The sequence below is a fragment of the Symphalangus syndactylus genome, chromosome 19 (genome assembly GCF_028878055.3).
Source record: "Symphalangus syndactylus isolate Jambi chromosome 19, NHGRI_mSymSyn1-v2.1_pri, whole genome shotgun sequence".
NCBI classification, from domain to species: Eukaryota; Metazoa; Chordata; class Mammalia; order Primates; family Hylobatidae; genus Symphalangus; species Symphalangus syndactylus.
This window is the reverse complement of record NC_072434.2, coordinates 16,567,198-16,593,485: the sequence shown is the minus strand read 5'-3', so window position 1 is coordinate 16,593,485 and position 26,288 is coordinate 16,567,198. Positions and strand designations below refer to the sequence as shown.

General features: G+C 54.1%; 1 protein-coding gene across 3 annotated transcripts; it reads left to right on the top strand.

Annotated features, from left to right (window-relative positions):
• Positions 1-677: 677 nt before the first annotated feature.
• Positions 678-26,288, top strand: IKBKE (inhibitor of nuclear factor kappa B kinase subunit epsilon). 3 transcript variants are annotated; one of them, XM_063613639.1, is made up of 23 exons: positions 766-1,331; positions 1,789-1,878; positions 3,839-3,957; positions 4,968-5,108; positions 5,504-5,633; positions 6,810-6,991; positions 7,311-7,471; positions 8,385-8,495; positions 8,802-8,981; positions 9,585-9,775; positions 10,513-10,577; positions 10,665-10,756; positions 11,061-11,147; positions 15,224-15,299; positions 15,421-15,516; positions 15,723-15,801; positions 17,840-17,953; positions 20,238-20,277; positions 21,069-21,170; positions 22,436-22,532; positions 22,679-22,791; positions 23,324-23,395; positions 25,512-26,288. In XM_063613639.1, exons 3-23 carry the CDS (start codon positions 3,871-3,873, stop codon positions 25,543-25,545), a joined length of 2,250 nt encoding a protein of 749 aa, XP_063469709.1. In that variant the 5' UTR covers positions 766-1,331; positions 1,789-1,878; positions 3,839-3,870; the 3' UTR covers positions 25,546-26,288. The 3 variants fall into 3 exon arrangements, with proteins under 3 accessions (XP_055090048.1, XP_063469709.1, XP_055090050.1); XM_055234073.2 differs by lacking the exon at positions 15,723-15,801 and having other exon boundaries at positions 678-1,331; positions 15,421-15,533; positions 17,877-17,953; XM_055234075.2 differs by lacking the exon at positions 15,723-15,801 and having other exon boundaries at positions 780-1,331; positions 3,843-3,957; positions 15,421-15,533; positions 17,877-17,953.

Below are 26,288 nucleotides of genomic sequence, written 5' to 3'. Positions count from 1 at the left end.
CTGCACTCCAGCCTGGGTGACAGAGCGAGACTCCATCTCAGAAAAAAAAAAAAAAGCAAGCTGGGAAGACTGGGTGGAACATGAGGATCTCAGGCACTCAGGCACATTCCTCCTGGTCCTGACATGAGAAGCTGCAGCAACTCCTCCAGCTGGAGGTGTTATGGGGAGTTCTCTTTATCCAAGCACCAGGCAGTTCTCAGCTCTGCTCCTGTTCTAGTGTCACTGTGGGAGGGGTGGGGCTGGCTGAGGAAACCACCAGGTGTGGCCATGGGAAAGTCCCTCCAACATTCTATAGAAACATGGAATTTCCTGGTTTTAACCATTTCACATCCAACTGCCATCTCAGAGCTGACCAGAGCAGCACAGACCCTTCCAGCCTCCTAGGACATTTGATGCAGGGCATCGAGTCCTGGCTGGGAAGTTGGCACCTGGGTGCCAGCCCCAGCAGTCTCTGAAGAGCATGGGTAAATTACTGAAGTGTGTGGGCCTCCATGCCTTCAATGCCTTTCTGTAAAACGCTTTCCAAGCTCCCAAACAATTCCAAATATATCCATGTCATCCAATCAACCCACGGAGTAGCTGTTACTCTGCGGCTGAGTGAGCTGGCTGGGAGGGGCTGCAGGCTGTGTGCTCAGGTCACACTGGAAGGCATCAGCTGGGTCCCCGCACTTGCTCTCAGACCTCTGCAGGCCTCCTGGGAAGGTGACTCAGATCCAACTTCTAGGACTGGGTCGGCATAGCTCCCACACTTCCTTGGGGCTCCTGGGTGTGGGAGCGTGGACTTCTCAGGCAGCTTTCCACTTAGTTAACTTGCCCAACCTGCTCTGTTGACTCTGGGAAGTGCCCCGAACTTCCCTGCTCCAGTGAACTGAGGGAGATGCCAAAACAGCACCCAGCTGCCCATCACGATTACCAGAAGGGCCTCAGTTCCTGGCTTCTCTGTGCCTCAGACTCTGGTCCTATTGCCTACCCTTGGGAACTCAGAGCATCCTCTTTCTCTTTTCTGCTGAGCTGGTGGTTGCACCGAGTTGCCTCTGTCTCTTTAAGAGAGAAAGAGAGAGCGAGAGACGGAAATCAGGAAGTGTGAGAGAGCTGAGAGCCAGGACTCAGTGCTGAGCTTGGTGTCCCACCGCTACAAGGAGGCAGGGAAGAAACCCACTAGTCCCAGCTCCTGGGGTGGCACAGACATTGCAACTGGCCCTGCCTGTGGGTCCTAGGGCCCCTTGGCCACCAAGAGGCTAAGAACACTGCTCATGAATGACAGCAAGCCCTGAAAGCTCTGGGGGTGCCACCCAGTTCCAAAAGCCTGCATCCCCTGCAGTGGAGATGGGGTGAGTGTGCAGCATGTGGAGGGGGGTGGAGGTGGAATAAGGGACCAGGCAAGGGGCAGCTGCAGGGCAGCTCAGCCGGGTGCAGGGGTGTGGGCTTGTCGGCAGTGGTGCTCTCACATACAGCGTTGTGTGTGGCATGGAGGTGAGCCACCATGGGCCAACCACAAGCCCTCCCTGGGCTCTGCTTACCAACACCCGAAGCCAGCGATCAGCTCCCAGCGCCTGCCCTCACCTTTCCCGGGGTCTTTCTCCCTGGCCGGAGTCTCAGGAGTAGGAGACGCTGGGAAAGTCTCCCTGAACAGTTGGGGAATAGAGCTGGAAACCCCCAGCCCAGCCCTGTGGGGGAAGGTGACAAACAGGAAAGGGTTAAAGGGCTAGGGCCGGTGGCCTTTGATGGAGGCTGAGAAGCAACTGCACTGAGGGGCGCCTCTCATCCGCCCTCCTCTTTCCGGTGTAGCTCAGCTCCTGGACGTGCCACAGACAGAAAGCATAACAAACGCTTGCCAGGAAGAGCCTTTGCCTGACTCAGGGCAGCTCAGAGTGTGGGGTAAGTGCGCTTGGCCACAGCAGAGCCCTGAGGAGGGAGGGGAGGGGAGAGGTGGGTGGATGGCGGCTCACATGCTTCACTGTCCACTGCTCATTCATCCAACCACTGGCTGAGGGCCGCTGAGCCCTTCTATGCACCAGGTGCTTGGGGTGGTGGGGGGAGGATCTGCAGAGCGTGCAGAGTTAAGCCAGATGTGCCACAACCAGCACTCCCGGGCACAGAACCCAGGGGCACACCCCCTGTCTGGGGCTCTGCGCTTTCCACCTCACTGCCTATTATCCCAGAGTCTTCAGCTGTTCCTTGCCCCAGTATCACAGCCCTTGGCCTTGATTTCAGCCTGCTCTGCTCCAGCCCCAGCCCCAGCCCCCAGACCTGCTGGCTGGCTCCAGCCTCAGCGGGGAAAACCAGACCCACTCATTCATGCTGAGCTACTGTTTTGTCTTCAGGAAGCCTCTCAGTACCTCATTTGCTTCTGTGTAATGTCCACTCCTACCTGATCTAAAACTAGGAGTTGACCACCGATCTCTTCAAGGGGCCTCTGGCTGGATGAACTGACATTATCAAGGATTTGCATTTTTAAAAAAGATTTACACAGAGAAAAAGTTCAGAGCGAAGGAACATGAGATTCCAGGCGTGGCAACCCTCAGTTTGACAACCTGTAAGATGTTAGAACACGAAGATGCCTTTACTAGTCTAGCGTTATTTAAAAGTATTTAAGTGGCCAGGCATGGTGGCTCACACCTGTAATCCCAGCGCTTTTTTGGGGAAGCCCATGTGGGCAGATTGCTTGAGCTCAGGAGTTCAAGACCAGCCTGGGCAACATGGCAAAAACCCATCTCTACTAAAAATACAAAAGACAGCCAGGTGTGGTGGTGCAGACCTATGGTCCTAAGCTCCTCAGGAGGCTGAGTTGGGAGGACTGCTTGAGCCCAGGGGGTGGAGGTTGCAATGAGTCATGATTGTACCACTGCACCCCAGCCTGGGTGACAGAGTGAGACCTTATGTCAAAATAAAAGAAAAGAAAAAGAAAAAAGAAAGTATTTAAAGGATGGTGGCCCTTCTAATGCTTCTGTCCCCAGGTATCCCAAAAAGGCCAGCCCTGGCCTTATTTTTCAAAGATAAATTGAGTTTAACTTCTGAGGATACACTTTCTGGTACTAATTGCTTTAGGAGAACCAGGCTTTGGAGAAAAGATGAGGACAAAGATGGGAAACAGAATTGTAGGGGGTTTCAGATTCTCCCAATGGCTGAATGATGAATTTTGCCTCCCCTATACCCTGCTTACACACACACACCCACACCCTTCTCCCCAACCCCCTACACACATACACACACACACACACACACTCACACACACACTCTCTCTCACACACACACTCTGAAGCAGCCCCATCTCTCTTGGAGCAATACTGGCCCGGCTGTCAGCTCACAGCAGCAGGAAGTGGTGGGCCTGGCAGGCGGGCCAGCGGGGGCTGGGGGAGTGGCTCTGGACTCATGTTGCAATCTTGGAGATTTGTGGTGGTGTGGGAGATGCTGCCTGACCCCGGGCCCTTCCTCCTATACTGTTTCTGCTTCCTGGGACAATCTCAAGCCTGGATGCCAAAACCCCAGAATCTTCAGTGCTGGGGAGAGGTGATAGAGACAAGTGGTTTGTCTGTGCAGAATGACCTGCCTGGGGAGGGGCTTCAAGGGGACTTGGGGAGCCAGGACAGGCAGCAGGTGGAACAGGTGCTGGCTGTGGGCTGAGGGCTCAATGGGGACCCTCTTGTTGTGCTGTGCATCCTTTTCGGGAAGTTACTTAACTTTTCTGTGCTTCAGACTCCCCCTGCTCCCTTGCTTGTGGAATGGCCGCATGGAGCCCTTCTTAGGGTAGCCTTGGGGCACAGTTACAGGTCAGGCCACCAGTGGCCACCCCATGCCAGGAATGGAATCCTGGGCCCCCAGCATACTCTTTCTCTAGGCAGAAGGTGACCAGCCAGCTCAGGGCAGGAGATGCAGAGCACAGCCAATTACCTGTGGCACACAGACGACCTGCTGGGGCAGGGGGCCACTGCCAGTGTGTACAAGGCCCGCAACAAGGTAGGAAGCAACCCTGGCCAGGCCCTGTCCAGCACAGCCTTGGCCCCCTCACACCTCAGAGGCTGGCCCAGTCAGCCCCCAGTGGGCATTGAGGGCGGTGGGACGGGGACCTCTGGATGTTGTGCAGCACTCACACTGTGGGTTTGAGCAGAGGGATAGGGAGCTGAAAACGGCTCCTTGAGAGGATGCCTCTGCTGGGCACGAGTTGGGGCAAGAGAACTGTGAAGTAACAAGGCAAACATCCAAGGAAGGTAACAGCAAATGGGATCTAGGAATAGCAGAGCGGGGAATTAGGCCTTGTTTGGATTTATCCTGCGAGAATATGTGAGATGATATCCACTCTGTCTTACTCAACAGTGGTAGCTGGCCGGGCACAGTGGCTCACGCCTGTAATCCCAGCACTTTGGGAGGCCGAGGTGGGTGGATCACGAGGTCAGGAGATCCAGACCATCCTGGTCAAGATGGTGAAACCCTGTCTCTACTAAAAATACAAAAATTAGCCAGGCATGGTGGCGTGCACCTGTAATCCCAGCTACTAGGGAGGCTGAGGCAGAGAATCGCTTGAACCCGGGAGGCAGAGGTTGCAGTGAGCTGAGATCTTGACACTGCACTCCAGCCTGGGTAACAGAGTGAGACTCTGTCTCAAAAAAAAAAAAAAAAAAAAGAATTGGAACCAGATAGACCAGGTTCCAATCCCTTCCCTGCTGCTAACCCAAGGGAGTGTTAACTGCCCTGTGATGATTGTCAATCGCAATTGTAATAATGACAACAAGCCATCCCCTGCAGGAGATCAGAGTGTCAGGATCTTGTCACCTCCCAGTGCTGGACTATCTACCCCTTGAGAGGGAAAGGAGGTGCGGATGGGAGCCCCCATCCAACCAGGCTCATCTCTGGGGTTGGGCTGGCCAGAGAGGCTGAATGGAGGCCCAGCAGAGGGTGGCTGCTCCTCTGTGGGAGTGGGACATGTGCTAATCCCACGCTGCCTCCCACTGCTCCCTCCCCAATGGCAGAAATCCGGGGAGCTGGTTGCTGTGAAGGTCTTCAACACCACCAGCTACCTGCGGCCCCGCGAGGTGCAGGTGAGGGAGTTTGAGGTCCTGCGGAAGCTGAACCACCAGAACATCATCAAGCTCTTTGCGGTGGAGGAGACGGTGGGTCCGGTGCTTGGTCAGAGGATGGTCTTGTCCTTGACCCTTATGGTCTGGGGAGAATCAGGCCACACGATAACAGAGATTTGGTCCCATGCTTATCAGCAGGTCAGAGAGAGCAGGTAAATTGCAGAAGGGAGCAAAGGGTGCAAGGGGGTGGGGGCGGTGCACAGGAAAGGAACGACGGACAGAATCAGCACCTAAGCACTGAGGGCTTCCTGGAATAAGTGACTTTGGATTCCAGTGTGTGGGATCAGTGTGGGGCCAAGGAGGGAAAGCCAGGCCGGAAGCTGGGACCTGGAGGATGAGGGCTCTGGGCTCCAGGCTGAGCCACTTCTTCCTGGTGGGTGGGGAGGAGAAGTGCCATCCTCCTGAGTCCCTCTCTGTCCCACCCGTAGGGGGGAAGCCGGCAGAAGGTACTGGTGATGGAGTACTGCTCCAGTGGGAGCCTGCTGAGCGTGCTGGAGAGCCCCGAGAACGCCTTTGGGCTGCCTGAGGATGAGTTCCTGGTGGTGCTGCGCTGTGTGGGTGAGCCCCTCCCTTCCCTGCCTCCACCCTCAGACCAGCAGCAGGCCTGAGACAGATGCTGACAGGACTCAGGTGTCTGACTCCTGCTAATCATTCCATTTAAAATTCCAACTTAAAAATTAAACCTAAAAAAGATTGTACACCAATGTTCATAGCAGCATTATTTACAATAGCCAAAAGGTGGAAACATCCTAACTGTGAAAACAAAATGTGGGAGGTACCTAAAATAGAATATTATTCAGTCTTAAAAGGAAAGAAATTCTGACACCTGCTACAACATGGATGGACCTTGATGACATTATGCTAAGTGAAAAAAGCCAGACACAGAAGGACAAATCCTGTATGATTCCACTCCTACATTCATAGAGACAGAAAGTACCAGGGTGGTTTCCAGGGGCTGGTGGCAGAGGAGAATGGGGAGTTGTTTAATAAGCACAGTTTCGATTTTGAAGAATGAGGCCGGGTGCAGTGGCTCATGCCTGTAATCCCAGCACTTTGGGAGGCCCAGGTGGGAGGATCATTTGAGGTTGGGGGTTTGAGACCAGTCTGGCGAACACAGTGAAACCCTGTCTCTACTAAAAAAATACAAAAATTAGCTGGGCGTGGTGGCTCACGCCTGTAGTTCCAGCTACTTGGGAGGCGGAGGCATGAGAATTGATTGAACCTGGAAGGCAGAGCTTGCAGTGAGCTGAGATTGCACCACTGTACTCCAGCCTAGGTGTCAGAGTGAGACTCTGTCTCAAAAAAAAAAAAAAAAAAATTGGAGAATGAGAAAAGTTCTAAGATGGTGGCACAGCGGCGTGGGTGTGCTTAGTGCCAATGAAGTGTACACTTAAAATTGGTTAAAATGGGAAATTTTGTTATGCATATTTTACCACAATTGAACACCTAATCAAAAGAAGTCACACAAAGAGGGGCGCTGCCCTTGAGGAGACAGAGCCACCACCCCTCTTGGTTTCCTAGAGAATCCAGATGGCACCTCCATACCCTAGTGTCCTTGAGACGCCCTCCTAAGCCCCATGCGCGTCTCTGCCCTTCTGCCTGTCCCATGGCTCTGTCAGTCCACGGGAACTCCTGTCTCTCTGGACGCAAGGACAGCCTTCCCACCAAGATGAGCCTCAGACACTAGACTGTCCCCGGCCAGAGCCAGCTAGTGGCCTCCCCGTCTGTCCCCAGTGGCTGGCATGAACCACCTGCGAGAGAACGGCATCGTGCATCGCGACATCAAGCCCGGGAACATCATGCGCCTCATCGGGGAGGAGGGGCAGAGCATCTACAAGCTGACAGACTTCGGGGCTGCCCGGGAGCTGGACGATGATGAGAAGTTCGTCTCAGTCTACGGGACTGAGGAGTACCTGGTGAGTGAGCTGCTGGAGACCCGCTGCCCCACGCTGAGGGCTCGCCTTGCCTTGTGAGCCCCTCAGAGCCCCCATGAGGGGGTGTGGCCCACCTCCTGCTTCCGACAGGAGTTATGTCTCTCCCCTGTACCCCATCCAGAAGAATGCATTCTGTTCTCTAGGACAGAAAAGGTGAGGCTGACACTCATTTTTAAGATGACAAAGGAGAAGGATTTGAACAGTTCTGTTTTCACCTGCAGGTGGTGGAAGGGAGTCTGACAGGTCTCAGGCCCTTGCCAGCCCTCCCGCCCCATGGCCGCGTTCTGGTTCTCTCCGGCAGCATCCCGACATGTATGAGCGGGCGGTGCTTCGAAAGCCCCAGCAAAAAGCGTTCGGGGTGACTGTGGATCTCTGGAGCATTGGAGTGACCTTGTACCATGCAGCCACCGGCAGCCTGCCCTTCATCCCCTTTGGTGGGCCACGGCGGAACAAGGAGATCATGTACAGTGGGCCACAGGGCAGGGAATGGGGCGGACTGGCAGTCCCCTGGCCCTTCCCCCGCCGGTCCCTGCTGTGTCTCCTGGTCCCCTCACACTCCACGGCCCTCCTCTGGTCCACCCCCTCCCGCCCAGGCTCTTTATAGATCTCTTTTTGTTAATCGGATCAAACAAGCAGCTGAGCTCTGCCCAGGGCTGATGGGAGTCTGTGAATATGCCCTATGTTAGTTCAGTGCTTCACTCTAGCCTTCCGCTCCCTTACTGCTCTCCTTGTCTCAACCGAAGCTCAAAGAGTGACTTGCCCAAGGTGGCAGAGCTCTCCAGGGGCAAAGGTGGCAGCTTCCTGTTCCCAGGTCCAAGGTCTTCCCACGGTTTGGTGCCATCGGACAGGGAAGTAGCAAGTGGCTGGAGACAGTAGCGGCTCCCTCTGAGCGCACAGCCCGGAGCAGAGGAGATGTCAGCTGGCTTAGTGGGAAGGTTGCTGCACCCACCTCAGCCCTGGGGTCCAGCTGTGTGGAACCTATATCAGGCCCGCAAAAGGGGCAGGAGACCAGCATGGACGGGGGTTGTCAGGGAAGGCTGGACTCTGAAGGGAGAGAAAGAGGAGAGGATACTGGGGCCATGCATAGCATGGGCAAAGGTGTGGAGGAGGCTGGCCAGGCTGAGGGAAGTGTAGCCGGGAGGAGAGGCAGTGGACAGGGCAAAGGTGTCTCTACCTGAAGCAAAGGGCTCCAGGAGGAGTGCTGAGGCAAAGTGCTCTCACAGCTGAGAGCCAGGTCTCTCACACTCCATCTCTCAGGCTACTTTGGGGTGGCTGGGTGACTTGAACCTGTGCTCCGAGCCCTTTGTGCTGAGTGTGTCGTTGCCCGGCAATGTGATGGCTGGGGATCCCGCTGACCCGGCCTTGCTCCCCCCAGGTACCGAATCACCACAGAGAAGCCGGCTGGGGCCATTGCAGGTGCCCAGAAGCGGGAGAACGGGCCCCTGGAGTGGAGCTACACCCTCCCCATCACCTGCCAGCTGTCACTGTGAGTGGGACCCTGCTGGGGGTGGGGGGTAATGCTGGAGTCTGAGCTGGGTATCACTTCTCTCTGTTGAGTCAAGACTTCTGAGGCCCGTTCCATCAGGTTCCGGGCATGCTGCAGGCTTGGGCACACCACTTTCCCATCTGGATGCTGGAACGAGTTCTTCCAGCTCTTCCTCCCCAACCCACCCTGCCCCACCATCTTGGTCCTAGCTCTTCAGGACATTCTCTTAGAATGCTCCTATTGCCTGCTTAAGGAGGATAGGTCTGGGCCCCCGCCCCTGACAGTCTCCATGTCCTGGGAGGGCAGGGGGCTGCAGAGCCAGCTGGTGCCCATCCTGGCCAACATCCTGGAGGTGGAGCAGGCCAAGTGCTGGGGCTTCGACCAGTTCTTTGCGGAGACGAGTGACATCCTGCAGCGAGTTGTCGTCCATGTCTTCTCCCTGTCCCAGGCCGTCCTGCACCACATCTACATCCATGCTCACAACACGTAAGTGGGGGCGAGGGAGGGAAGCAGTGAGAACCTTCTCTACCCAAGCAGCAGTGCATGTCCAAAGCAGCATCTCCCACAGTACGTTCTGAGGAGTGTGTACATAGGAACGCTTCTGGGTCCAAACATAGTTGGAAAAAGACTAGTTCTACAAAGTTAAAGCTAAACAGGTTTTCTTGCACGTACTTCGGAGAGTCAGTACCTTTTCTAATGCTAATATGCATTATACATCTGAGAAGTGTGTGCGTGGTGTATGTTGGTTGTACATTTCCTAAAGGTACTGCTCATAGAACCCTTGACTCCTCAATAATTTTATGGAACTAGGTAAATTTTAATGGCAGTGTGACAGGAAGAGGTGCAGAGGCAGAGGCTGGGTACTGGGACTCCTGGGACCTGTTCCCACTCTGTCTCCATCACTATAAGATGTGAACTCTCCCCTTGGTCTCTCCATCCTTGATGACAGAGAAAACCACCCCCGTCCCTCCCTCTGTAAAACAGAGCCCTGTCTATGGGCAACACTTAGCTGGGGCTTAGGCCACCTTGGCCCCCTGCCCTGCCCACTGACACCCCCTGCCCTCTGCTCCCCACCACGGCTGTGTCTAGGATAGCCATTTTCCAGGAGGCCGTGCATAAGCAGACCAGTGTGGCCCCCCGGCACCAGGAGTACCTCTTTGAGGGTCACCTCTGTGTCCTCGAGCCCAGCGTCTCAGCACAGCACATCGCCCACACGACAGCAAGCAGCCCCCTGACCCTCTTCAGCACAGCCATCCCCAAGGGGCTGGCCTTCAGGGACCGTGAGTAGAGCCACCTGGGCTGGATCTTTCTCCTCCCCACATTTTCCTCTGAGACAGGAGTTTGCAATCCAGGCCATTGGTTATTTTTCTCTGTGGGCATTCCTTTGGGGCCATAGGGAGCAGGAGGCAGATGTGGGTTCTAATTGTGCAGACGCCTTTGAGATGCCACATGACGTGGGCTGGTGGCTTGACCTCCCTGGGGCTTCCCAGCATCCTCAGAGCTGTGGAAAGAGCTCCAGTGGAAACAGGGAGATCTGGATTTAATGCACTTTCCATAATCTCTGATTTGTGGGGAAGCTTCAGGCAGTTTGCGTTGGAAGAAGCCCAAGTCTGAGCTCCTGGAAAGAAGGGAAGGGGGTCAGGGGTCCAGAGCTTGGGCCTTTCTCCAAACTCCAGCAAAAATGTCCTTTCTCCTCACTTGAATAATGCCAGCTTTATCCTCTTTCTCTGAGGCTAGGAAGGGGTATTCACCCCAAAACCTGTGGACAAGAGGGTGACTTAGTCCATTTTCGGCTCTTGGGCATGAGGAGGTAGTTCTCAAAAGTGGCCACAAGGTGGCAGTGAGGGATCACAACTTTAAGTGCGGCTAAGGCTGGCAAGGTGGGAGGCTCAGCGTGAGTTGCGAAGCCTGAGGTGGGAGATTGGCAGTGAGGGGTGAGTGTAAGCTGGAAATAATGAAAGATGAGCCGACCCAGCACCATATAGGCAGGCCCCTCAGACAGGGTCTTTGTCTGCAGCTGCTCTGGACGTCCCCAAGTTCGTCCCCAAAGTGGATCTGCAGGCGGATTACAACACGGCCAAGGTGAGGGGCAAACTCCAGGTGGCAGCGAGGGGCATGACCCAAGGGTAGGAGATGTGGGACCTGGCCCTGCGCACCTCTGTGTTTCAGGGCGTGTTGGGCGCCGGCTACCAGGCCCTGCGGCTGGCGCGGGCTCTGCTGGATGGGCAGGAGCTAATGTTGCGGGAGCTGCACTGGGTCATGTGAGTAGTCATGAGGGCTGGGCACAGAGGGGGAGGCGGGCAGGAGGGGGAGGCGGGCGGGAGGGGGAGTGGGCAGAGAAGGGGAGGCGGGCGGGAGGGGGAGGCGGGCGGGAGGAGGAGTGGGCAGAGAGGGGAGGCGGGCCGGAGGGGGAGGCGGGCCGGAGGGGGAGGCAGGCCGGAGAGGGAGGCAGGCCGGAGGGGGAGGCCGGCAGGAGGCGGAGGCCAGTATGCTGGGATGCTGTCTGCATGCACGGTGCTGAGTCCCCCGATCAAGGCAGCTCTGACCCAGTCTCCCCTTGGACAGGGAGGTGCTCCAGGCCACATGCAGACGGACTCTGGAAGTGGCAAGGACATCCCTCCTCTACCTCAGCAGCAGCCTGGGAACCGAGAGGTGGGTGTTCGCCCCAGGCCAGCTGGGACCTCTCAGCCCTGCCCTGTCTGCTCCTCACCCTCACTTCCAACAATGCACCTCTCCTCCCCAACCCAGGGCTCCTGCCTTCCCTACCCTCCTAGAATAGAGGGCACCCGCACCCTATCCCTTATCCCCACCTCACCAAATAACTGCAATGGCTCCCCCAAAACCCAGTCCCTCAGCTGCAGGGGAAGGGGCCCATGGGGGCACAGACTCTCCAGGTACCAAGGTGGCCTCCTTATCCCAAGAAGGGGCTTGTGTCCTGCCAAGTCCTTCTCTGAATGATTTAGAATGCTCACCCTATGCCAAGTGCCAGCAGAACTCTAGGGGGAGGACTCACACCCACGCACAGTCCCTGGATGTGACCAGGGATGGAGATCCAGGTGGTCTTGTTCTCCATGCCTCATCTCCTGCTTTCTCTGAGTCTTCAACTTATCCTTGCCTTCCTTGGGTTCCCTGCCCCAATCTTTGGAACCCCACTCCCTCTACTCCCTTGTCTTGGGCTAATTAGGGGGGATGGGTTGGAAAAAGAGAGAGACCAGGCAGGAGGAAGCCAAGTGGAAGGGTCTGGAGATGGGGAATGTGGGAAGACTTCATTGACCAGAGCACGATTGAGAAGTAGGCACAGCACCCCAAATCCTGGAAGGCACGAGGCCATGGTACGGGTGAGGGTGGGAGCTCTGCTGCCTAGGGATGCCACTGGTGGCGGGAGTCTTTGGGGACGGAAGATCAGAGACTGCCCATATGCCTGAAGGCCCCCTCCTCCTGCCACCCCCCAGCCCTTGTCCTCAGGGAGCTCCGGGGAGTTTCTCAGCTGTGCGCTGACTCATGCAGCCCTGCGTGCCTCCTGCTTCGCAGCAGCAACGCAGTTGATGGGGCAGCTGGGAAGTGGAGGAGCAGGGAGGAGGAAGAGGAGCATCTCCAGATAACAGGGATGGAGTCTCCATCCAGACTGAGCCCCTCTCAAATGGTGACAGAGAGTGGGGTTCAGTCAGCAAAACTGCAAGTGAATCTCCTTTGAGCTGAGCTCTGTCCAAGGCACAGAGGGGGCTCCAGGGGTAGGTGTGGCATCCTGTCATTCAGAGAGGCCCGTGCTTCCTCTGGAGCAGCTAGCCCTTCCTGGACATGTGAGGGTTGATGGGATTGTTGGGTAAGAGGAGACTTGAGATGGGTAGAGGCAACCACGGAGGCCTTCCTGAAAGATGAGGCTTTTAAGGCCAGAAGGAAGAAGAATACCTCAGGCAGGAAGGTCTGTGCAGAGGCAAAGAAAAGGGCCCTGTTCGGGGGAAAGGAGGGGATGCTGGGAGGCTTACTGAAGCCACAGTTATGATGGCAGATGGCCCAGAGCGAAGCCAGAGGTGGACAGAGGTGGAGGTGAGGAGGAGAGGAAAGAATGCATAGAGGCCCTGAAGGGATCCAACTAGAGGGAGGTTGGACCGCAATAAAACCACCAGTAGGGAGCCATTGTAGATTCTTGACCTGGAAAGATGTGTTTGGGAAAGCTTTTTGGGTGTCTGTCTGCCCACTTGCCCTGGATGGACAGGCATGGTGGGCCGTGGCATGCTGGCCTGGGTCGGGCCTCCTGGCATCCTGGTGTCCACTGGCTGCTGTTCCCCTGTTCTGGCTCTGCAGCCTCCTCCAAGGTGGCCTCCGTGGTGTGTCTAGGGAGCTGGGGTCAGGCGAGTGCCTGCTTTGAAGCCTATTTCAGCCTCCCATCAAGGAGGAGGATGGTGAGCAACAAACAGTTGTGAGCAGGCAGCCAGAGGGCCAGGTGCAGCCTCTTCTCTTAGTCTGGGTGTGGCTCCAGCCCACTGTCACCTTCCCCTACCTGGGCCTCTGTGTCCTCATTTTCAAAGTGAGAGGGTTGGATGATCTCTGCGGCCTCCCAGCTCCCACATGTTGCAAGCCCATTCTTGCCTGAACATCCCCACCTGTAGATTCTTCTAAGGTCTAAGGCACTAGCTCCACCCACAGTGGAGCCAGGTATTTTCATGAGCTGAATGTCACACTGGAGGCACCCAGCACCTCATGCCAAGTGGCCCACCTTTGCCCAGCCGTGTGCGTCTCCTGCCTCAGGTTCCCCAGGACAGCTCCTTTGGCAGAGCAACCTTGCCTTTGTCCCAAAGCTCTCTGGCCCTCCTGGGCAGCTGCTGCCATCCAGAGGCACTGCTCAGGCAGCCAGGACGGGCTTTGGGAATCCCAGGGCTTCCCCCAGCCCCACCACCAGGCAAGACTTCATCTCCGAGGTCCCTTTTGATCCCTATGAACACCTTATTATGTCGCAGGAAGGAAATTTATCTCCTCGTTTTATAGATGAAGAGCCTGAGGCCTGGAGAGCTAAAGGACTAACCCAAGGTCATGCAGAGAGCAAATGTGACTGCCAGGACTAGGACTCAAACCCATGTCTCCTGACTCCCTGTGGAGATGGATTGGGTCCAGCCTCACCCTCTTCTGCTGTCAAATATCCCATGCCTTAAAATCCATTTGTGCACTCAGTAATGCCTTCAGCATCCATGCACTGACGAACTACTGTGTGCTGAACACGTTGCTAGGCACTGGAGACATACGAGGAGCAAAGCAACCGCACCCCTGTCTTCAAGGAGCCTGCAATTCATTCCTGATTCTCTCTTTGCTCAGCTCCCCTTTCCTTCCCTGCTCCTCCATTCCCAAGCCAAAATACACAGCATACTTTTTAAAAATCATGATTGTTACTAAAATGTATATACTGATGGTAGAAAGTTAGAAAACAGAGATAAGCAAAAATAAGAAAATTAAAATCTCATAACCTACTATCTAGAGATAGGTTATCATACCTTAGGAGTACACATCCTTCTAGATATTTTTCTACTATGAGTAAACATTAACCAACATGAAATGATAGTGTATTTGCTGTTTTGTAACCTGTTTTTGGGATCGCGTCTGCTGTCCTACCTTCTGGACCCATCTAGAGCTTCCCCTTAAAGTTGTTTGTCTTGTTCTTCTTTCTCAGCATTTCCTGTAAACTGGGAAGTTTTAAAAAATTTTTTTAGTATTTTATTTTATATCTTTTCTTTTTTTTCAAGGCAGGGTCTCACTGTGTTGGCCAGGCTGGTCTCGAACTCCTGACCTCAAGCAATTCTCCCACCTTGGCCTCCCAAAGTGCTGGGATTACTGGTGTGAGCCACCATGTCTGGCTTTTATTTTGTATTTTATTTTATTTTATTTTATTTATTTTATTTTATTATTATTTTTGTAGAGACAGGGTCTCACTATGTTTCCCAGGCTGATCTCAAACTCCTGGCCTCAAGCAATCCTCCCACTTTTGCCTCCCAAAGTGCTGGGATTACAGGCATGAACCACTGTGCCAGGCCTAAACTGGGAGTGCACAAGGCTAGATGGATTCCGGTTGAACATTTTTTGCTAGAATACATTATTGATGATGCCAGGTATTGTATGTTGACATACCATTGGCTGGTGACGGCCTGATTCCTCTACTGTACCATTACATTGTCCCTGTAGAAGAAAGAAGCAGAGTGGTGTGACCTTGTCACCGTGCAAATGCCCACCCCTTTATCATCCATCATTGCTTGTAAGGCTATGCCCCAGAGAACAAGTTCACTGGGCAGCAAGATGATAATGTTCTAACTTCTGCTACATCATTGCCTAGTAGTCTACAAAATATAGCTTTTTCCCTCATCAGAAAGCTATTGGTTATCAAGAAATACAGTTTCTACTGGACAGGAACTTAATTCTTTCCCTTTAGTTACAAAGTTTCCTAGTAAGGAGATCATTAATAGCAGCCTTGCATCATGGGCCCGTGAATTTTCATACACTCAAGGTGTTACAATCTGTCTCAACCTTTATTCTTTGCAATACTCAACAATGTCACAACTTGGGTGAGCAGGGCCCTCTTCAGGATGGTGCCTCTGTCCCAAACACAAAACTCTCCAGACCCGGAGAGCCACCAAGGCTTTCCCACAGATGCTATGCCCAGCATGTGCCCACAGAGCTCTCTGCCTCCCACCTTGGCTGCTCCTAAGCCCCCAAATGTCACCTTTCTCCTTGCTTCCCTCAAGGCTCAGCAGCGTGGCTGGAACGCCTGAGATCCAGGAACTGAAGGTGGCTGCAGCACTGAGGTCCAGGCTGCGGACTGTAAGTGAGGCTGGAGGGCAAGGGCTTAGCAGGATCAGAGCTGGGGGCCCGTGTTCCAGCCAGCCTGCCCACCAGTACCCAGGCTGAAGACCCCACGGGGGTCTGCCTTTTTGCCCCACAGCTAGCTGAGGTCCTCTCCAGATGCTCCCAAAATATCATGGAGACCCAGGAGAGCCTGAGCAGCCTGAGCCGGGAGCTGGTGAAGAACCGGGATCAGGTACATGAGGACAGAAGGTCTGTGGGATTTTCCTTCTCTGTGGGGTGGGAGTGGGGGAGTGGGCAGCTCCAAAGGTCCAGTAGCCTTTAGCCTTTATAGATGTCAGCTTGCATTCCCCTTTCTCTTGGCAAGAGTGCTAGGGCATGGGGGGGTGGAGGGAGATCCAGCAATAAACAAGACCCCCCCTCCCCCACCGACTGCCGCAGACACCAGCCAGGAGGAGAAAAGGATCTGGGGTCCTGCACCCATCTCGGAGTTTGAGGAATGCCTTGGGAATCTTAGCAGGTGCTATAATTGTGAATAAAAGAAGACTTAGTTCCCTTTCTCTGTATCAGGCCCTTGGGTAGGTCCTCTCACGTGCAGCATCTCGTTGAATCCTGAAAACAATAATGATGCTATGATAATGCCCTTTTTAAAGAACCTCAGTCAGTGAGGTTAACTTACCCTGAGTCACAGCCAGTAAATGACAAATGACAGAGGTGGCTTCAGGTCGGCTCTGTCCACCTCCAAAGCCTATGTTCTTGGCCTATGCCAGGCAGGGGTTTACAATCTTTAAGGCACCACTCTCCCTTTTAACAGACATAAAAATACCCCCCTCCCCCAGGCCCCAGCTGACTGTGTGGAGCCTCTGACCAGGGGATGGGTGGTGCCCAGTGCAGACCTCCTCCCCATTCTCTGGTGCCTACTGTAATCTGGGCCTATCCCCATCCATCATCCCATGCCCTCAATTCTAAATTCAAACAGCTCTGAACACCACAGGAGTTTTTCTTAACTATTTTGGCCATAAAACCTGACCTAAACCAAATGAGGCTCTTTATAGAATTTATCCCACTTAGGGTGAATGTTCTTGTGGTTCTTTGGAGATGTGAATGTGTTTGATTAGGAGTTGATGCCCTGCTCGGGCCATTCCACAGTACACTGTGTGGGTACCAAATTGCCTTTCTGATATCAGAAGACGATTCTCAATTCAGAGCACATTTGGCCCCGAGCCTTTTGGATGAAGGCTGCGGATCCCAGGCCCTGTCTTTTGGATGAAGGCTTAGGATCGAGGCCCCGTCCTTTTGGATGAAGGCTGTGGATCCCAGGCCCTGTCTTTTGGATGAAGGCTGTGGATCCCAGGTCTTGTCTTTTGGATGAAGGCTGCGGATCCCAGGCCCTGTCTTTTGGATGAAGGCTGCAGATCTGAGGCCCTGTCCTTTTGGATGAAGGCTGAGGATCGAGGCCCTGTCTTTTGGATGAAGGCTGTGGATCCCAGGCCCTGTCTTTTGGATGAAGGCTGTGGATCCCAGGTCTTGTCTTTGGGATGAAGGCTGCGGATCCCAAGCCCTGTCTTTTGGATGAAGGCTGTGGATCTGAGCCCTGTCCTTTTGGATGAAGGCTGTGGATCCCAGGTCTTGTCTTTTGGATGAAGGCTGTGGATCTGAGCCCTGTCCTCTTGGATGAAGGCTGTGGATCCCAGGTCTTGTCTTTTGGATGAAGTCTGCGGATCTGAGGCCTGTCCCAGCTACTTCATCTTTCACCCACATGTTCCTGGCGGGGCAGGCTCCTTCGGCTGGCAGAGCCCTGGAACAAGCTTGTGCTCTGTTCAGAGTCAAGCTCCAGAAATAGCAGAGATGGGGTCACTTGGAGGTGCTGCAGGGAGGAAGTGGAGCTACATAGGCCTGAGGGTGAGGAAGAACTTTCCCCACACACTCCCGACTTCTCAAACAAAGTGTTTGTATCCAGCCTGAAAAGGGGAAGGAAGAAATAATAATGACCTTCAACCCCAGAACGAGAAGGTCCTTGGGAGATCATCTCCCCAGTTCCTCCACCTCCGGGCAGGACCGAGGCCTGTTGATTCATTCTTGTTTTCAACAAGGATTATTGATTCATTATTTATGTTAAATTTCTGCTGTGTGCCACACATTGGGTAAAACAAGAAGCTATACTCTTCTGCTTTTTCCAGTTGACCAGAGAGAGATTTCAGCTCCCCTCCATCCCCAGCTGTCACTGCCAGACATGCTCTTAGGTTTCAGGGGCCTAGGCTCCTTCCCAGGGCCCAGTCTCACAACTTCTCATGTAGTGAAGGCCACATTCCTGTTACCTGTCCTGCTTGGCTTCCTGTCTCTCTTTAACTCATGCTGTGAGTGCATGTGTGTGAGAGAGGAAGAATAAGCCATGAGAACGAGAGATGGCTGGCTGACTGTACGGGGTCTCAAATAAGCCTAGAGGCGGGACAGTCATCTCCACTCCCAGATTGATCCCCCAAAACTGTGGCGGTGAGGCTCCTCCCCTATTGCACTGCCACCCTTCCCCTCCCTCCCTCTTTCCTCTGTGCTATTAGATTCTTCCAACACCTGGTCCCTGTCTCCTGTCCACAGCATCCAGCAGATTCAGTGCTGTTTGGACAAGATGAACTTCATCTACAAACAGTTCAAGAAGTCTAGGATGAGGCCAGGTGAGCCCGCCCGGGGAGGGCAGATGCCCCTTCTCTCTCCTCTGTCTCCCTTCTTTCTTCTGTCTTCCTTTTCACTGGTGCTACCAGTGGCCACTAACCTCCAGCTGGTGGTTCTTGGAGGCCCACTAAGTGGATGGTTCTGTGCAGCTGCTCTAGGGGCAGGGCCCCTGTCTGCAAGCTGCCTGCAGGCCAGTGGGGGATGTGAAACCTTTACATGCCTGCCTGTTGCCACATAAGAGACTTGAATCACGTGGTTGGGGGATCCAGTGGGCTGGGGCCTGGGTGCTCTAGGAGAGGTGGTCCTGGAAAGAGATCTCTCACCTTGGCAGAGCGCTTTAAAGTATAGAATGTCACTATCCATTGTGCCCTTGGGGCACTGAGATAGTCAGGTTTTCCAGAAAAGGGAGGATCAGGAGAAGTCCCATTTTGAGTCACTGGGTCAGGCATTTTGGCTGCATGATCCATTAGTCCTCACAAGGATGCTGTGGCAGGGGCAGCCCATTCACAGGCTCAGGGGTGGGAAGCTGCTTGTCCAAAGTGACTGCCATTGTGGGGTGGTGCAAGGGTGGGACCCAGGGAGGGCTGGTGAGGGGGTTGGAGGGAGCCTGTGGAGACTCCAGGAGTACAATGGCATGATCACTGCTCACTGTCACCTCAACCTCCTGGGCTCAAGCCATCCTCCCACCTCAGTCTCCTGACTAGCTGGGACTACAGGATGCTTTCCCATCGCTTTACTGTTTTATATTTCACCAATATATATGTAACATTTATAACACATCTCTATTGGGAAACTAAATTTTATATATGTGTGTGTATATATATATGTGTGTGTGTGTGTGTATATATATATACACACACACACACATACACACACATACATGGAGCTGGGTGCAGTGGCTCATGCCTATAATCTCAGCACTTTGGAAAGCTGAAGCGGGAGGATCACTTGGGCCCAGGAGTTCAAGACCAGCCTGGGCAACATAGCAAGACCCCGTCTCTACAAAAAATAAACAAAACTAGCTGGATGTGGGCATGCGCCTGTAGTCCTAACTACTTGGGAGGCTGAGGTGGGAGGATCACCTGAGCCTGGGAGCTAGGAGTTCGAGACTGCAATGAGCTGAGATCACACCACTGCAGCACTCCAGCCAGGGCGAGAGCGAGACCCTGTCTGAAACAACAGCAATAACAAAACCTCTAGGCATCGTTACCCTCCCCATTTTATAGATGAGAAAACCAAGACACAGAAAGGTTAAGTAGCCCAAGTAATCTAGGTCCAGCTGCTTTTAACCATCCCATTTTACAGCCTCAAAGGAGTTTTACTTCTATTGGTCTTTAAGAGTCCTTTATTAAAATTAAAAATGAACCCCTAACTGTTAAAACCCAGCGTGTTGAAAGATACCATTTTTTAAAATGCCCGGTGGTCTTCGGGGCACTCTCTCGCATGAGCTTCACGGTACTCCCATGTGGCACCTCTGATGGATGAGGAGACAGGCTCAGCGAAGTGAAATCACTCGCCCAGCGCCGCCTGCCAACAGGAGGAAAGGCTGAGGTTTGTCCCAGGTCTCTCGGACTGCACACACGCTCTCAGCTGGCCGAGTGCAGGGCCCAGGACGGGGACTCTGCTACGAGAGGAGTGGGATTGGGAGGCCCTCAAAGTGAACCTCCATCATCATTTCATCTTGTGGCTGCTGCCACCCTGGAGGCCCATTCCTGCGAAGACCAGGAGGGGGCAGCATCTCCCTAGTACATGAGCCTTAGGGCCCTTCAGGAGGCAGCCAAGGCCATGAAAGCTTCAGCCTTTCTGGCAAAAGTGGCTGGACAGAGCGGGGAGGTAGAAGATGGTGGCCTGGTTTCTCTAGCTCGTTGCAGGTAGAGGCCGTGAACATTCAGGGATGGGACCACCCAGCTGCAGGCATCAGTCACTCTGGGAGGGTGCTGGATAAGGGGCTATGGTTGACCGAGCCTCCTTCCAAGCCCACTTCGTCCACCACCTCCCACCTGAAGCATCCCGCACGTCCCCACCCCGGCCCCGCACTGCGGGCTGCCTTCCCCTGGGGCCCTCACACAATTTCCCCATGGCTTCTTGAGGCCCCGGCTTTGTCCTAATTTGGGTGCTGGCTTCACTCCTCTGCGCCCCCACCCGGCCACTCCCCTGGGCCGTGAGTTCCCATGAAGCAGCGCGGGCTGGGCCGTCTTCATCTTTGTAACTGTCTCTCGACCCTTGCTGCACTCTGTTTCGTTGACTGATTGAATAGGTGACATCTGTTCTGTCTGTTTCCTCCAGGGCTTGGCTACAACGAGGAGCAGATTCACAAGCTGGATAAGTGAGTGGCCTGTCCGCTGGCAGGCGCGTGGGCAGGAGGGTGGGTGTCCGCAGGGCAGAGTGATCCTCAACGCCAGAGGAGAGGCGGTGAAGGGCCCCGTCCCGGGCTGCAGCTGAGCAAAGTCGGGGATAACAGGTTATCTGGGGCCAGGGGAGGGAGTGTGCATAGCTTAGTTGGAGGGAGACTTCTCAGATGCAATCTTGATGTAACTGGATTTACTTTTGGTATGGACAGGACTGTTTGCAGGCTTTTTTTCCCCTCTGGTTGTCCTCACTGATGCACCACTTACCACTTCCTGCTTCTGCCCTCTGCCTGAACCTTCCTTGCGTCCCCCAGCTCCTCTGTCTCCCATGTTTCCCGGACACACTCACGTCCAGGAGGCCCTCCCTGATTTAATGGTTATCTGGGAACTCACTCCCCCAGTTCTACAAGCACCCCCACCCCTTTCTGTCTCACACACACACGCACTCACACACCTTCTTTCCACAGCTGCCTCGCTTTCCCTTCCCTTTCCTGAGGACTAAGCTTGAGCGCATGTGTGTTCCCCGAGGACCCGTTGTGCGTCTCCCACATCTCCGTGTTGATGTGGGCTTTGCTGGCCACTGCAGCCTTCACAATCCAAGTGTGTGACCCTCCTTTCCTCCTTTCCCAGAGATATAGCCCTGCTGTGGACGCAGGGCTTGGGCACTTACGACAAGGTGGTGACGGAGACTGATGGAGACTGAGGGATGGTGGGCTTGTGCACAGTGGTTCTGGCAGCCCATCTGCACCTTGGTTCCCTGTTGTTCTAGGGTGAATTTCAGTCATTTAGCCAAAAGGCTGCTGCAGCTGTTCCAGGAGGAGTGCGTGCAGAAGTATCAAGCGTCCTTAGTCATGCATGGCAAGAGGATGAGGTAACAGCCCCTCCTGAGCTCTTGGAGCCCAGGGCCTGGCCTGGCCCTTTTAGGCTTCAGAGGACCCAGGACTTTGTGGAGCCCTGAGGCAGAGGGAGGAGAGAGTGAAGGGGTGTGAGCAGATGAGTGGTTTTCTGTCCCTGGGTGGACCAGGCAGTTGGCTGGGAGATTTCTATAGCTTAAGCTTATTTACTCCTACAACACCCGCCCTATACAGTAGATATCATCACCCTATTTCCTGGATGAGGAAACAGGCTCTGAGAACAGGTCTCCTCTGCACATCACATGGCTAGTAAGTGGCAGACCCAAGACTCGTATGTGGCTCTGCCTGTCTCTACAATCTGGATTCTTCAGGGCTTTTGAGGGTAAAATCAAATGAAATCTGGATTCTTTCTACCGTTCCACCTGGTTGTATTGAAAAATCTCCTTTAGGAGAACGCTAGGTGCCCCTGGGATAAGGACAGTGGCAGTGGCCCTTAAGTAGAACCCTCTGTCACTCTGTCCCCTTCAGGAGTTTTGGGTTCCGCCTTCTCAGATCAGGCCCACTCCCCGTCCCCTGCCTGTGTGAACATTGGCCCCTCCTGAGAAGAGAGGACAATTTCCTGCGCGCTACCACATTCTGAGGCCTGTAGGACCTCACCTTGTTATGGGGCTGAGATCTGGGCACTCACCCTTCCTCATATCAGAATACCAATGCCTGCTTCTCCAACTCACCACACATTCTGGTGTAATTGCTCTCTAGCAGGGCTTGGATCTCAGTGTAGTACAGCTTCTCCAGGTGATTCTAATGTGTGGCCAGGGCTGAGCACCAACCCCTGATTTAACGGCTCTGGGCCTTGGGGAAAATGTCCCTGCTCCTTCCCCCCACTTAGAGATAGAAGAGAATTCACACTGGAAATGAGAGCGTGGGCAGTTCCCCACACTGAGAGCCCTGGTGTGGGCTATCCTCTGCCTCTCTGCAGCCTAACTGGGGCCACACTCACCATACCTGGCATGCGTCACCCAGCCCCAGCCACACGCATGTTGTTGATGCTCCACACTGCGGCTCTGAAGGGGCCCTCCCAGCCTCAGCGAGCTGTGTGCTTCTGCATTATTGCAGTGGGGCGGGCAAGCGTGGAGGGCACAGCTGGCAGGGCAGAGGCAGCAAGGGAGGCAAATACCCGGGACCCACCTGTGTCCACGTGCAGATCCGATGGCAGCTAGTCGAGCCCTGGGGAGTGGGCTGAGTCCTGCTCTAATTCTAAGTCTCTGTGTGTTCTCTTGAGGGTGGTGCATGAGACCAGGAACCACCTGCGCCTGGTCAGCTGTTCTGTGGCTGCCTGTAACACAGAAGCCCAGGGGGTCCAGGAGAGTCTCAGCAAGGTGGGCATAGCAGAAGAATTCTAGGTGCTCTGGGGATGCAGACTGGGGCGCTTGTTACCTATGTCTTCCCCTCCTCAAGCACTCCCCCTACCCAGCCACACATCAGCTGGCTACTAATTGCTGACCAAAGTATGGCTTCCCTGCAGATCCTGGAAGAGCTATCTCACCAGCTCCTTCAGGACCGAGCAAAGGGGGCTCAGGCCTCCCCGCCTCCCATAGCTCCTTACCCCAGCCCTACACCAAAGGAACTGCTTCTCCAGTAAGTGCTGGGGAGAAAGCGGGTATCTGTGTGGAAGGGGGTTGCGGGGAGCATGCTGAGGTTAGAGCCTGAGGGGTTTGGCCTCATGCCAGGCCTAGGAGGCAAGATTAAAGAGACTAGCTGGGCGTGGTGGCTCACGCCTGTAATCCCAGCACTTTGAGAGGCCAAGGTGAGTGGATCAATTTGAGGCCAAAAGTTCGAGACCAACCCGGCAAACACGGTGAAACCCCATCTCTGGTAAAAATACAAAATTTAGCCAGATGTGGTGGCAGGCACCTGTAATCTCAGCTACTCGGGAGGCTGAGGCACAAGAATTGCTTGAATCCAGGAGGCAGAGGTTGCAGTGAGCCAAGATTGTGCCACTGCACTCCAGCCTGGGCAAGGGAGCAAGACTCCATCTCAAATAAGCAAACAAAAAAGAATAAACAGGCTTCTTTGGTGGGGCTGAGGAGGAGGGTGGGCCTCCCAGGAAAGGGGTCTGGGCAGGGCAACTTCCAGCCTCAGCCGCCCCTCCTGCCTCTGCCTTGGGCAGCATGCAAGAGCTCTGCGAGGGGATGAAGCTGCTGGCGTCTGACCTCCTGGACAACAACCGCATCATCGAACGGTAAGGAGCTTTCACCTTGTGTGGGTCAGGGCTGGGTCTTCAAGCTACCCTTGCCTGGGGCGGGGGCGGGTGAAGAGTCTCCAAGCCTGCCCATGCAGGTTTGATGACACGTGTCCATTTTCCGAGAAGCCCTGTTGAAGCTTAGGCGTTTTCCACAAATGAGTTGACATCCTCAGGAGGTGTAGGGTTCACTTACAGCCTTTAAAATGTGAGCCTCCATGCTGTCAGGGAGATGGGGGCCTGGAGACATGGGGTTTGTGCCCGTGTCCAGCTCTGCACTCCATATGCAGTCTGTGCCCAAGCTGCCCCAGATGCCTCCTTGAATCACAGCCATCCTCAGGATAGGTGCTGTTTTCATCCCCATGTGCAACCCCAGGAAGCCACAGCATAGACAGCTTGGATACGATGCCCAAGGCCGGTGTTTCTCTGGCCTTGTGGGGCTCCCGTCCCTCCTGCCAATGCTCATGGGCCAGCTCGGGGCTGCAGGATCATCTCCTGATTCGACTCCCCTCCTCGGGGTGCTGAGGGGTCGTGAGAGGTTGGTGTGGGAATGCAACAGGGCTCCGACTCTGAGACTGAGATTTTGCGTACCAGTAAAAGTTCTTTCTTTCTTTTTTTTTTTTTTTTTTTGAGACGGAGTCTCACTGTGTCACCCAGGCTGGAGTGCAGTGGTACTGTGTCGGCTCACTGCAACCTCCATCTCCTGGGTTCAAGCAATTCTCCTACCTCAGCCTCCTGAGTAGCTGGGATTACAGGTGCCCACCACCACACCCAGTTAATTTTTATATTTTTAGTAGAGACAGGGTTTCACCATCTTGGCCAGGCTGGTCTCGAACTCCTGGTCTCAGGTGATCTGCCTGCCTTGGCCTCCCAAAGTGCTGGGATTACAGACATGAGCCACTGTGCCCAGCTACGTACCAGTAAAGTTCTAAAAGAAAACTCGAGAACAACAGAGTTACCAGCTGCTCACATAACCAAGTAAGCACATTTGAAGTAAAAAAAAAAAAAAAAGCCCTGCCGTCTAGTAACCCCACTTTATAAAACACATTTTACCACCAAAGAGAGATAACCTCAGGATAAAGGGTGGTCCTTGCTTGCCCTGAAGGCCAGCAGCCCTGTTTAGATACATGTACACATGTGCACACATCTCCCACTCCTGCCTGTCATCCTCATGTCTGTCATTTTCCTGTCTGAGAACCTATGGCAGGGTAGAGTCAGCAGAGATTCCTACAGGATTTCAATCCTGACCCTGCTTCTTACCAACTGCGTGACCCTGGGAGGTGTGTTCAGCTTTGAGCTTCAGTTCCCTCCCCTGTGAGACAGGAGTAATAATTTCTACCTCATGGTGTTGACATAGGGATTAAAAAAAATGAGATATTCAAGGTGCTTGAGGGTAGGGGGGTGTGGAGGGAAGGGCTCACTACCTGTTACTTCTTCCCCAGAGGCCACTCCAGTCTCACACTAGAATTGGGGCCAGGAGGTAGGGAAACCAGGAGCAGAGCTTGTGGTTTGTCCCCAGAGTTTCAGAGGGTACTTGGGTAAGGGAGGAATCTCCTCCCTGTCCTGTTCCAGCAAGAGAACTCATCCTCTTAAACACCCACAAAGAGGACATTTGACAGCTTCTTGGAAGGATTTTCCAAAACAGCCCTCTTGGTCAGGAAGTTCTAATTTTAGTGCCAACAAAAATTGCTCTTGCTGTGATATGTCGTCTATTTGCAGATAGCTCAAAACTTTATTTTAGTGAATTTTCACTTCCTTATTCAGAGTTGTAGCCAAAGAGCCAAATGAATCAATTTAAACTTCTTTCCCCTCCTAAACCTTGGCTGCATATTGGAATTACCAGGGGAGCTTTTAAAAGTACAGACGCCGGGGTCTTGCCCCAGAGACGCTGGGTTCAGCTTGTGGTTAGGATCTGCGTGAGCTTTCCAAGTGATTCCAACATATAGTCAGAGGTGAGGGCCAGTGGGTTCTTGTCAGGGAGTGAGGGTGCTACAAGGGGAGAACTGAGGACTTGAATGGCTCAGTGTTCTTGAAAGCTAATTGTGCTGGGTCCTGGAGTGTGGTCTGCAGCCCTCTCCAACAGGTGGGCACTGCTAGCCTGTACCTTTTCTTGTAGGCTAAATAGAGTCCCAGCAGCTCCGGATGTCTGAGCTCCATGGGGCGCGTGAGGCATCCTGAAGCATTAGAATGATTCCAACACTGCTCTCCTGCACTGTGAGACCAACCCAGGGCAAGATCCCGTCCCATCACATCAGCCTACCTCCCTCCTGGCTGCTGGCCGGGATGTCGCCAGCATTACCTTCCACTGCCTTTCTCCCTGGGAAGCAGCACAGCTGAGACTGGGCACCAGGCCACCTCTGTGGGGACCCACAGGAAAGAGTGTGGCAGCCACTGCCTGGCTGACCTTTCTATCTTCTCCAGGCTCAGGTATTGCTCCTCCGTGCCCATGGCTGGGCCGTGGGGAGAAGAGGCTGTCATATGCCCTCCCACTCCCTCTGGTTTATGGGACTTCACTCCCTAGCCAACAGGAGAGGAAGCCTCCTGGGGTTTCCCCGGGGCACTGGGTCAAACAGCCTCATCACATCTTCCTTCCTCTTCAAGCGTTTCACGTTGAACACAGCTCTCTCCGTTCCCCTGTGATTTCTGAGGGTCACCACTCCCAGCCACAGGCAACACAGAGAGCCTCCTGTTCTTTCTATGCTTGGTCTGACTGAGCCTAAATTTGAGAAAATGGGTGGCCAAGGCCAAAGCCAGTGTCTTGGGGCCCCTTGGCCTCTCCCTCGCTCTCTGAGGCTCCAGCTGGTCCTGGGATATGCAGCCAGGCCTGTGAGTCTGGGCAGGTCCAAGGCCTGCACCTTCAAGAAGTGGAATAAATGTGGCCTTCGCTTCTGTT